The 13,046-nt window shown below is 38.2% G+C and overlaps 1 protein-coding gene across 10 annotated transcripts in view; it reads right to left on the bottom strand.

Annotated features, from left to right (window-relative positions):
* LOC111575108 (C-myc promoter-binding protein-like) overlaps positions 1-13,046 on the bottom strand; it is a 110,864-nt gene that overhangs the window by 40,714 nt on the left and 57,104 nt on the right. For 6 of the 10 annotated variants that reach the window (XM_035952716.2, XM_035952721.2, XM_035952718.2 and 3 more), the window contains exons 12-13: positions 11,796-12,011; positions 6,294-6,439 (exon numbers count right to left, since the gene is read on the bottom strand). In XM_035952716.2, coding sequence (XP_035808609.2) covers positions 6,294-6,439; positions 11,796-12,011 — 362 coding nt within the window. Of the gene's footprint in view, positions 1-4,743; positions 4,783-6,293; positions 6,440-11,795; positions 12,012-13,046 lie in introns of all 10 variants that reach the window. The other 4 variants (XM_035952714.2, XM_035952715.2, XM_035952717.2 and 1 more) reach the window with 1 other exon arrangement.

Here is a 13,046-nt window from a genome sequence, read left to right as displayed (position 1 = left end):
GTCACAATAACGAGTCTCTATGTTTCTAAGAGCTGTGACATCAGTGAAGGCCTGAAAGTGGAGATTAGCCCCTCTTATATTGTCTGGGAACACTTTGTTATTCACCAAAAAGTGAAAAGGGACAAGGTGTGGGATGTCTGGATGGGCAAGCTCCAAAAAAATGGCAGAAAATGCATGTGGATGTGTGAAAACAGTATCTCACCTATGTGATGTTAATGATAGTCATTTTTTACAACTAATCTGTTGGTTTGATACTGAGGATCTCCTGAACCTTTGGCAGGATACCGATTTAAGGACCTAAATGACAAAGTCTGAGTCAAAATAGGTAAAGTTGGGTGCCCATATAGCTCAACGCGTTAAGCAGGCGACCTATGTACAGGGGCTGGTCCCTGATGCAGTGGCCTGGGTTCGATTCCTGCTCGCGGCCCTTTGCTGCATGTCTTCCCCCAACTCTTCTCCTTTGTTTCCGGTCTCTCTCTCACTGCACCTTTCGAATAAAAGCCGAAAAAGGCCAAAAAAATAACTTTAAAAAAAAAAAAAGGTACATTTATTGAAGTAAGCTTACCATCCTAGCTAAACAATTTTTATGTATTTCTTTTTTAAATACTTGATTGTTTTGGATGTTTGATTTAGAGTGCATTCATTGATGATGATGATCAGGGATTTTCCTGCACTGAGATTTTTTTGGCACTAATTCATGTCACTTCATTTCATTCTAATGAAGCAGCTGCAAGTAATGTTAGCATTCATGATTTTGAAAAATTTTATAAACCGATTGTTGTCAGCCTTATCAATTGATAATGAAGTAATCAACAACACAAAATGAGCACAGTAGACATCATTGCATGTCCTGACTGCAGTCACGTCACATACACCAATCTGACAGCGTATGACACTTGATATGGGTCGTTTGTCTGACATTATCAATTAGCCACTGTCCTGAAATTATGTTGGTTTAACTACTTTTATCTGCTGAAAATTTTGGTTAGTGGTCATTTAGCGTCACGAAAGACTTTCTCATGGTTACACTTTACTAGTTCAACATCCACATTGCTTTCTGCTTGCTAATACGGCCCATAGTTGGAGTGACCGTCTACTTTGGTCGCTACGGTATTAAACAGTGACAGGCTCCATCTGGTGGAACAACCAGAAACTACAGCTAATCTACAACACATTTTCTGACATGCATGACTTCTGCCTCACTGGTTTATATATTTGTAATTGGTTAATATATTACAGCAATTGATCGATTAATCATTAATTGTTAACATCCCACTAGGAAGATGGCTACTATGGCGAACGATATTTGATGAATTCAGTTATGTGGTACCCCAGCACTGTTATCTAGCCATTATCTATACCAGTTCCATCCTGTAGAGGGACTCTATTCTAGGTGACACCCTGGACAGATCACCAGTTAATCGCAGAGCTAAAACAAAGAAAACCATGCAGGCTGACAAACACACCTACAGCAAATTTAAAACCAGCAATGAACCTGCCATGCATGTTTTTGGTAGGAGAAAACCCACAAAGGCAAAGGAAGAAACTAAAAAAAGAACTAAAACCCAAATTATACGTAACATTGATCTATTTGTTTTTAGACATTTTAATGCAGAAATGTTACATATCATAGCTTGAAGCTAAACTAATAAAAACATCCAGCATATACATCAGGGACTGTTGAAAAACAGGTATTTTTTAACTCCCACACACACAAACATCATGTAATTTATACCTGCGGATATACAAGTAAGGTGCTATTGTTTTTAAATATAATGCAGCCCACACTGCTCCACAGAGACTGAAGTCGGCTGTGATAATGAAGGAGCAATCTGTCTGACAAGTAGGTCCTCTATCAGTTCAGACTTCAGAAAAAAGAGCAGACAGGTGAGATGCGAACGTCTGGTCTACATCTCTCAAAGAACATTGAGTTAATCTGGATCAGCCAAGGAGCTTTCCTAGGGACTGAGCGCACAAGAGTGTGCTGAGTAACTGCAGATTAACTTACAGAGATAGAAACAACAGTGATTTCATCTATACCTTTGGGTTATCCAGCCTCTTACCTAATATATTCAGTCAAGAACAGTCAAGCACATCACCCCCAAGGACACCATAACTCACTTTATTTTTGTGCAGATTAAACAAAAGAAATGTAGTTACTTTTGCACACAGCCAAACTAAGCTGGCCGACATATGTACCGCAGAGACATGAGAGCGATACGGATCCTCTCATCTACTGTAACTCTCTGCAAGAGACAGAACAAGTTTATTTTCCAAAATGTCAAACAAATCCTTGAAATGTACACTCCCTGATTCTGATATGGCACAAAATGGACACCCCCGGCCTCAAAATATTCTCTCAGTTCATATTTGACATTTTGGAATTCAGCTGTCAACTTGAGTTCAGTCTCAAAAATCAGTGAGTTGGCAGGAAACTTTGGTTTTTGGAGACACCGCTGGGAGAGTATGTTTAAAGATACAATTTAAAACCAAAATGTAAACTAACTAGAGCACTACCACAATCTCTTTACACAGTTTCAAATTTACTGTATTTTAATTGGTGGTCTTACCATAGACAACAATAAACTAGATCCCTGACTGACATATCAGTCTGCTTATATTAGCTTGTCTTGGACATTGGTAAGGGCACATATGTGATCAGATATGAAAATAAAATGAAGAAAAAGCTAAATAAACATGGTTATTTAGTAATGGTGTCATCACATAGTTTGTCCAGCAGGGCAGCTTAAACTTAATGGCTCACAACATTCTCAGCAGCGTCTGCAGCGCATGTAGCAGAGCATTCATCACACTGTGCAGATGTCAGTGTGGAGCCGAGCAGTGTCTTCACTGTTTGTACAATAGTTTGTGAAAATGTCTGCAGCACATGTAGCAGAGTATACAGCTGAGCATACAGGGTAGTGCAGAGCAAAGCGGTATCTTCATGGTTAGTCGGTTACTAGTTAATGAAATAAACTCGGGAAAAATAAACAGTGAAGTTATCATTCTCCCAGTTCAGTTAAACTATATATAAAATATGAGATACCGGATTTCTGATTTTCATGAGCTATAAGTTATAACCATCAAAATGAATATAAAAAGTCTTGAAATATTTGTCTTTACGCATAATGAATATAAAATATCCTACATTTTTCAAATTAAAGTACAAAGAATGAGTTCTACTGTTATTAAATGCTCTACTATATAAATCTGTAACAGTTTTGGCTGCAATAATCCATCCAGCATAGTCAGGCTCTAAACTAAATGTCGTAAATACATCACACATTTACAGTAATAAATATAATTATATTATTATATAATAAAAAACAGTAACAGTACGACAGACAGACAGATCTATGCATACACACGACTGCAACTCTTGCACAATGTAGACTGCACATTTTTCTATAATAATTTTACACATCTTATAAGAATTTTGTCTTGACTTGTTGCCATTAAACAGCCTTGTGAAACAGTCATATTGTATTTTACAGCCCATACTGTGTGAGCATGTGACGAATAAAGATGTTGAATTATGGTTTTGATTCCTTTATAAAGATTTCTTCAATTGCTTGTGCTTTTACAGCTTTTAATTAACAGAATTATATCTAATTTGCATGATTATGTAGTTGTCGTCTTGTGTACTGCAGGATTTAATTAGTTTTGTTGCTACAACGACTTCTTTCCCTCGAGGATCAATACATTTTAGCCTTATCTTTTTGTATGGGCCTGCTGCTGTGTGTGTGGGCTGATTGGAGCGCTGTGTGTTCCCTCTGAGAGAATAGATAATGTAATCCAGCCACAGTACAGAAAGACAGTTGGAGGATTTAATCGCGCGTAGAAGTGACGCACAGAGAGCGTTCGGAGACCAGTGACCCATTGCAGGTCTGGGAACTCAGAAGGGGAGGATGTGGATGGTGGCCTCTGGATTCACATTCACTATGTCTCAATTACAGTCACAACACACACGCACACGCACACGCACGCACACGCACACACACAATCCAAGGACGGCCAGGTCTATTTCAGTCGGTTATAAATGTCACCTGCGAAAACCAGTGACCCACAGACGTGACTTGGGAAACGAGTGGCTGCGTGGACTTTAAGACTGCAAACACACAAAATTTTACTCTCACCTCACAGGCTGATAGACGAACACAACCCCGTGTGCTCATGAGGTCAAGCTACTCAAAACGTTCCCAGCGGAGTAAAGAAGACACACCAACTGCCTCTCCAAGGCCTCACATTGTCTCACTGGAAGACATGAGCCCAGGGGATGTAAAAAAAAAAAAAAAAAAAACTACTTCAGGTTCAGTTAGTGCTCCAGAAATCACTGAAGCACTAAAAGCCCTTACTCAGTAGACCCATGAAAAATTGAGGACAGAAATCTTTGCAGAAAACTGCACATGGATTTTCTATGAAGTGGTACCTTCAGTATCTCAGGACAAACTGCTGGGGCAGCAAATCTGACGTGAATGGTGGATATTTCAATATTCATTAAAAATAGAGAAAGTCTGGGAATTGATACAACTCGGTTCACAAAGAATTTAAACCGCACAACGAGAGGGACGTCTAAAGGAATGCTACCTGCTTCTAGGAGCTGAAGAGACAAACGCTGTCCCCTTTACAACCCGTTTCTATTCAGAGTAAGTTTCTTGATTGCAGGGGCAGTGCATCATGCAACAAATCCTCCATCTGTAAGCAAAATCTACCAAGAACAGGAGAGAATAATAACAGACTTACCTTGCCTCCCTTATCAGCGCTCCGTTCTGAATTGTAAAGCTGCTCACAAGTGGAGGCAGGAAGGGAAAGAGAAAGAGACACTCAAGAAATTGGAAGCAGAAAGGAGAGATTTGGCTGAAGACAAGGTGAAGTTCAGGCAGCAGAGACTGAATACTACTACTACTACTATAAGTAGGACACAGATGAGGTCTGCTGAGCAAAACAAACAAACTCCAAAACAAGGAAAAACTCAGCAAACACAAAATTAATAAATGGCCAAGGACGATAAAGTATTTTCTAATTCATTTTTTGCAAGAAGCTTACTTTCAAAGTGTCAAAAATTAACATGCACACTGTAAACAATGAATAGTTTTAAGTGTAACTTGAAAAATTCACTGTTCACTCTTTGGTGAAATACAGATAATATCTAGTACAATCACAGATAAAGTATTAATTTACATGTGAACCATAAAAAAACTGGCCACACTTTAAACAGCGTCCACATTAAAAAAAAAATCAGCATTTTTATAAATGGTTATTTGTTCATTTACAATGTGTAGACATTAAATTTGTATGTGAATCAGAAAAAAAACATTATTTTACTTTTTTGGCCATCATTTGAAAAGAAAAACTTTTTTAGTATATTAAGGACTGAAAATTGTGCAATAATTTACTTCATTATATATATTTATAAATAAAGGGTTACACTTTTCTTGACATATTTTTTAGCGCCCATAAATTACACATAAAAACTAATAAAATAAAAAAATATATGTATTATTATATATATTTACTGGTATTTGAAAGAAGAATTGTATATATTAAAAACTGAACAATTACTTTACAGATTTTCTGTTTTGTTCAATTACAGAAAATATCTGTTAAAATCACAAAAAAAGTATTAACTTAAATGTCGAATGTCAAAAAGAGGCCAAAACTGCACATAATGTTCACATCAAACATTTGTATTTTTACAGTTAGTTTACTGCATTTAAATCTGTAAAAAAGATCATTATTATACAACTATTTTCATTTATTTTAATCATTTTTTCAGTTTTTAAACTTATTTTCCTGGTGCCCTTGCTGCAATTTAGTGTTATTTCACAGATTTTTGCTGTTTTGTTAAATTCCAGATAATAATCAGTAAAATCAACATACTGTATTTTACCGATATTTGCACAAAATGGTCAATGGTAAATAAATTTTAACTGTGATTTACTGATTTTTATTATTTTAGTATCTAGCAAAATCACAGAAAAAACATCAATTATATGTTAGTTGTAAAAAAAAATTTAAAAAGGGTCAAAACTGTACACAATGTAAATGTCAAAAATCTGTATTGTCATTAATTCTTTCATGTGTGTGTGACTGTAAAATTACATTTTTATTTTTCTGGTATTTGATATTATTTTCAGTCTCTTTTTTAATTTTTTAACTCAACAATATTCCAGAATTTTTGAACATTATTTCTGGCACTTTTGCTGCCACAATTTCACTGTTTTTTCACAGGACTATTTTTAACACTGTAGGTACAGAATTCTGAATGTTATAGTATGTCAAATAAAGTTTACCTTGTCCACACAGTCGTCGAAGAAGGCCAAGCTGGCGTCTTTGTCGCTGACAAAGGAGCATTCCTCGATAAAGCGGATGAACATCTGGGTCTTGGTCATTAGAGAGTAGAACTTCTGGTGCGAGCGGTCGCGGCTCTTCAAGAACCCTGAGGACATAAATGCTTTACGTTAACCTTTAAAAAATGAAAGTAACCTTGCCCAGCAGAGATAATTTAAGATACAACAGCAGGTTTATTAACAAAGTCATTTCATTTCCCAAAAAGTATGGGGATAATTTGCAAGGACAATTTAGGGACTTCTTCCAAAGGTGTGTGATTTTGTGGTTAAAGAATCCATCATTCTATAAAAGGCTGTGCACACACAGCTTCCATTTGTCTTGGTTTGGTTAATGCATGCCACGGTGTTATTAGTGTAATGGCCAATTTGGGATGTACAACAACGCAGTGAAGAGCTTCCTTAATAGATGCTGAAAGCAGCTTAACTGAGTAATAAGCCACTGCTGTGATGAGGCTGAGAGCAGGATGGATGGCCGCTGGCTCACAGGACGGAGGTGGAATACTTCCTGCTGCTGATAAATATTTTAATCCTGACACTGGCCACTTGTGGCCTGGACCATCAGTTGATTCTGACCAAAAACTCCTCTCAGTAGCTTCACTCTTTACAACTTCTTTTTTACATTATAGTAAGTACTGCCTCACACTACAGTCTAAAACATTAGGAGTGTCCAGAGGGACTGATTATATTGCAATTTAATGATTAGACCTTTTATTAATTACCATTTGCTAGTCTGACTCACCAGACTGTAGGTATAAGGCTGCCATTTCCGCCACTCATTAAACATAGATTTCTCCTTCCCTTCTACTATTTGTATGTTATTGTTTTACAAAATCTCCTCTTGTACACTAAGCAACAATCTCTGAACAGCAGCCTACAGTAAAAATGGAAAGTTTTAAATAAGATTTTATTCAGTAACGCAGGTCTACTTGATCCAACATCTCTGTTTTGCAGGAACTATTGCTGCACAACAATTGTGACTGGTTCAAAGAAACACAAACAAACCAGAGTGTTTTTTCCCCCATTATAGCAGAATGATAATGAGGTGCGGTCAAACCATTCTCCAGCACCGACAGTGTTGTGGAGACACATCTGATTATGCAAGACTGCTTATTTGCCAATAAAACAAGAGTATTACAGCATTTCAAACACAAGGTGTTGGCTGCTTTTCTTTGTTTTGTACTGCGACTCAAATACAACTATCCAATGAAGATCTGTGGACAAGACTGTTATGTTATTAATCCTATGAATGTTGTCTTTAAACATCACCAAAACCCCTCACAAATGTAAAAACAGAACACAACTTTACAACCGGTCTTGAACCTATCATGAGTAAGGTGTGGTTTGTGAGGACAATTAACCAAATCTAAGCACAAAAGTACTATATTTTATCAGTTTACTCTTTTAATAATCTGCCTAAACAAAGTGTTTGCACCAAATTCTGCAAAAAAAATAAATAAATACATAAAAAATTACACATTCTGGACTCTTCAGCTCAAATGGGAAGTCATGAATGACTCTGCTGCAACCAACTTTCATGTGACAAAAATTCAGCGACTATTCGCCTCAACTGCAGGCTGTGTTTACACAAAGCAGACAGAGGACAAGTATGGAAACAAATTAGAGAAATTGACAACAAAATAAGGCATAACTGAGCTACAAAATAAATGTGGCATGGCTGAAAAACAGTATAAAGAGAAACATGTCAGTAAGTAGTTGGAAGATACATTCAGCATGGTGAAATATCTTCCTAGGATTTCCGAACATCTAGTTGTAGAGGTTGGAAAAATATAAGCAGTAAATTTGTATTAGCATTAGTAACTCCTGAAAGGACTTGGAAAAACTGTGTACACGTGGATTCCATTTGTTTCAATTAGTGTAACAAATGAAAGGCTACATGGACAAATTAGAACAAATTCTCACCACCTGATTAAACTGTTCTATACTTAACTATATTTAAATATCCCATAACAATATTTACACCAGAGGCCAGGAAATACATCAACACATTTATAGCACCTGCTGGGTGACAATTTTTTGCATTTACCATCAACTCAAAACCACAGATGGAGATAAAAAAGCGCTGCAGAAGAAGACAAATCTGTCAAGTATCGAGTTTATCATGAGGGTAGACAGCTATAAATATATAAATATACAATTCCACAATATCTAGCTGTGCTTTCTCTGTAATGTTTGTTTATCGGCTGCCTTGCGAGTTTTTACTCTCTAAGGAGAAAAACAAGCGCAGATGCAGCCGGCATGTAAAACTGTCAAAGTCGCAGATGCTGGGGTGAAAGCACTATAATCATATCATGGAGAAAACCGCCATTTTCAGGGAGGAAGGAGGGAAACTGAAATAATAGTCTACACGGACGCATTAACAGGCTGTGTAATTTGTTGCTGTTATGGATGTCAGGTCCAACAACGGTCAGGGGTTCACGGATGATGCATGAGCTGCTACGTCTTTCCTCAGGTCGTTATGTAACGTACTGCAACCATTTGTGTTTGCTGGTTCACATAACTCAGACTGGATGCGACCTTGGCTGCAGCTATCCTCCAGTGTAGCAGCCATGATATCACCCCGACTCCTCTCAGCTGTGATGTCAACCAGCGTTCACAGGCTCCCATCCAGAGGCCAAACTCAAACCTCTGGCGCATTTCAGCAGCTGTGAGGCAAACCGACTAACCTTCAGTTTGCAAACATCCTTTAACCTCCAGCATCTTCTCCAGCCTTCCTACCCAAACACGTTCTGTGTGTGTTTACTCACAGGTGGGGACGGACACTTATGAAAGCTCATGTATTAAACAACACCATCTGTTTTTGAGGCCGGCCAGCTGTAGGGAAAGAAGGCGTGACAGATGATGTGGTGTTAGTTTATATATTCAGAGTCATTAGCGCTAATCATTCACTGTAACTGTATGCCTATGAGTCAACTGACTTCACAGTCTGAGTAATGATGAGAAAGTGGTGCAAACTGAACTTTTCTGGACAATATGATCCAACTGTACTGGTCAATGTGCTCCAACATGCCCACAGGTTCTCAGTCACTGGCCTCAGTTCTGCTGTTGCATCTTTTAAATCAGTCACTTACATCTAAGTAAATAAAAGTCCTCCTCTTAGTCCCAAGGACCTTGAGCGAGTCATGATGTAAAGAACTGGCTGCACATGAGATGTCAAGTGGTTTCCAGATGCTTGCAGAAAAAATTGGAGGCAATAACATTAGCGATGGGACCATTAGTGGGCTGGGAACTGGGAATGCTGTGGTGGGAATGTAGAGCTGTATGAGAAATTATACTGCATTTTTTACTGGCCTTTATAGTGTTGCACGGTATACTTATATTAGAAAGGTAATGCAATACCCTGCTGTTACAACAACAGTACTCACTAGTTTTTAGTACACACACTTTAAGAATGTCAGAGTTCTACTAAAAGTTGTATTTTCTGAGTTGCTTCAGTGTTTGTCAGCGGGGCAGTGTGTTTGAGCAGCGTTTTGCTTTAACTCCTTGCAGGCATAGGGGGCATGCCAATCGTTTTTTTCTTACCCCATAAGCACAATACAGATTTTATAGCGATAAAACAAAAAGGCATGGCTGCAAAAACAAGTGCTTTTCCGATTGCCAATGGAAAGAAGATGCACAAAACAAAATACGGCATTATTTTGCTTACTGAGAACAGTCAGGCAATTCCAAAGACACCGCAAAACCATCTCTACAAGCTGTGCAAACCCAAACTGAAGGATTGAAGATGTCCAACTTAGCAGAACACCTCTCCAATGGAAAAACCAACTTCTACACAGGCTTCAAACAGTGACAGGTCAGTGATTGTAACTTTTTCGCCATCAGTTTGACAAGGCAATTAACGGCAATAACTATTCTTTAATTTGGCTTTATCGTCTTAGTTAACTGAGCCAAAAAAGCATCTACAACTGGCAACATTAACTAAGACTAACTTGTAAGCTGCTAAAAAAAACACCTTTTATAAATGACCAACTTGCAGAAAGAGTAAAAGTGGGTGATTGCAATGCAACTGCTGCCCTTATGTTTGCAGGGATTCATCATTTTATGAGCAACACTGTGATGGTGGAGAAACAGGAACATATACAGAGATGATCTTAATGAAGAGTTCCTGTAGTTGTGGTGGTTGTTTTGTGGCTTTTTTCACATCCTCCACCACCTTGCATTGGCAAAATATTGTCATTTTTTATTTAAATAACTTATACACAAATTTCCATATTCTGCTATTTATTATCCCACTACTTTTTATGATGTAGTTTTTGCTGCACTATCATTGGTATCAATATATTAAGGCAGGTCTTATATCACAGTCATAACTTTGATATTGTGATGACACTAGGGCTACCACAAAACCTGACTGCTTAACATTTTCTGATCCCTTGTTAGCTCTGTTACAACCCAGCCCTCTAAATGAATGAGAAACTAACAAGAAGCAGCCAACTAGACGCTGTTTAAACCACAACTGATATTGTTTTTTAAATAAAAAATGTAGGTAAACACAATATTAACAACACAGATTCTACAACAAAAACGAGGAACTGAGGGGAGAGGAAACTACTTATACAAAAGAAAACAACATCACTAAAAGGCATCTTGTTCCTGAAGTTATAAACACTTTCTATTCTAAATACTATTCTATTAAATTAATCAATCAATTAATCCGCTTCAGGCTCGGAAGCGTACTTTGTTACAATCCGGTTCACCAGAGGGAAGGGGAAATAACAAGAAACATGCCAGGGATGAAACACATTTCATCAGATTGAAGCCAACCATCTGCATGAGTACAAACAAGTTCCTTCCAAAAGCAATATAATTCACTTTAAAAGGGTTTGACGTCATCATTTGACAGTGAAAGTGAGAAAGTTCATTGTCAACCTAAAAAAATAGTGGTTAAAAAACAAGTAAATACCACTTTGGACATCAGTCAAAACATTCTCAAGGTTCTTCCCCTTTTATTCTGTTTGTTGACTAAACACTAAAATGTGTATATGCTGCATAAACTGTACAAAGTATGGGTTTTTGAGTGTTAATTCACTATGAAGCACAGCAAACCAATAATTCCATCAAGCACTCAATCAGCGCAATCCTTCCTGGGAGTTAGAGAAGGAGTATCTGGTCCTACACATGACAAAAACCCTTCTTTTGGCTTATTGGTATTAAGGGTTGCGCAGTCATGTAAACACATTTGTGGGAATCATTCAGATAAATTTCTGCCTGAGAGAAAAATTGGCTCTTTACACTGTAGTGGGCTTGTTATGGTTCCTGTGTGAGGAGTTTGAAGAGGCCACTAGGGAAAAGGACAGCTGGCTTCATTCATCCAATCTGCTGCCTTCGTGACTCTAATTTGGCTCTCTGGGTTTAAAATCCTGCATATGGAGAATTTGTTTCTGAGATTTTGGCAACAAGTGTTCGGAGTGACATTTTCTCAGATACCTTGTAGGTCAAAGAGTGAGCTGGCGTCCGTTGCTTTCTCCGACGGCGCCTGGGTGATCGGTCGCAAGAAGGAGCGGTAGCCTTTCAATATGGCTGCCATGAAGCGCAGGAAGGCTTCCTGGATCTCCAGCTCCAGGCTGTGGAGACTCTTCCCACAGCTCAGCTCTGACGTATCGCTCATGCTCAGCTCCAGCAGCCCATCAGGCCGGCACTGACCTGCAGAGACAGAAGAATACATTTCAGAAGCTGCCACCGCATATTAGCATCTCAAGGTTCATGTTCCCATCAAAGTTGAATCATGACGTCTGACTGAGGCCGCTTCTGAAAAAGCTGCATCATTTGCATTCTGATGAAGTCACTGTGACCAAAGCTCATGTACTGAAAGGCCTCATTCCTGTGCACTGGTTTAAGTGTGTAAAGAGGGACTGCAGACTACAACATGTTTTTTGAGCTTTAAACTAAATGATATAACTCTACTGTGATACAACACTTCACTTAGTTTTGTTTGTCATGCATTGATATTGCTGGCCACAAAAGCCATAATCATAAATGCCAGTGGGATACAGGAACAACACTGTACTTAATTCTGTCTTGATTTAATATATTTTAATGGAAAAAAAAAAGTTAGTATGCTATAATCTGTGTAAAACTGCAATCTTTATCCAGTATATCCTGATAGAGACTCATCATTCACAGGCGTTTCCACTATTTTTTTATGACACTTCTACTTCTTATTTTTCAGTTTTGGTATAAAGGTTTGGACTTGAGCTCTGGGCTGCATTCTTTCCCTTCAGAGCCTCATTCTACCTTCCTTCTTACTAAGGTTACCACTCAGAGACTGTTTCTTCCTCTCTTGTAATTTTGTCTTCCTGCCGAGAGCTGCGGCTTCGAACTAGAACCAACAGCTTAAACTGATACAGCTCTGGACCACCCTGGTACTCCACCACAGCAATGTCCACTTCAGAGGTTCTGGAGGGCAAAAGTCCTTCACCTCAGAAAAGCCCTCTGTGGCAGAGGTGTGGCAGACTTTGCATTGCTTCCAATTTTCCCTCCCCTTAATAGCTACATTGAATAACATTGCCATTCTTTTCGGACGAATTGTCACTTTTACCATTTATGTGGATGGAGTCTGTCGTTACAGATAACTGCAATGTGTATTTCAGTTTTCTGCAGCTGAATCATGCCTAGTTGCGATTCCAGTTTCAGATATTTACAGTTTAAATCTGACTAGCCATAATTCCAGTTAAATAT

The sequence above is a fragment of the Amphiprion ocellaris genome, chromosome 1, assembly GCF_022539595.1.
Source record: "Amphiprion ocellaris isolate individual 3 ecotype Okinawa chromosome 1, ASM2253959v1, whole genome shotgun sequence".
In the NCBI taxonomy this organism is placed as follows: Eukaryota; Metazoa; Chordata; class Actinopteri; family Pomacentridae; genus Amphiprion; species Amphiprion ocellaris.
The sequence above is the reverse complement of the archived record's forward strand: the minus strand, read 5'-3'. Positions and strand labels throughout refer to the sequence as shown.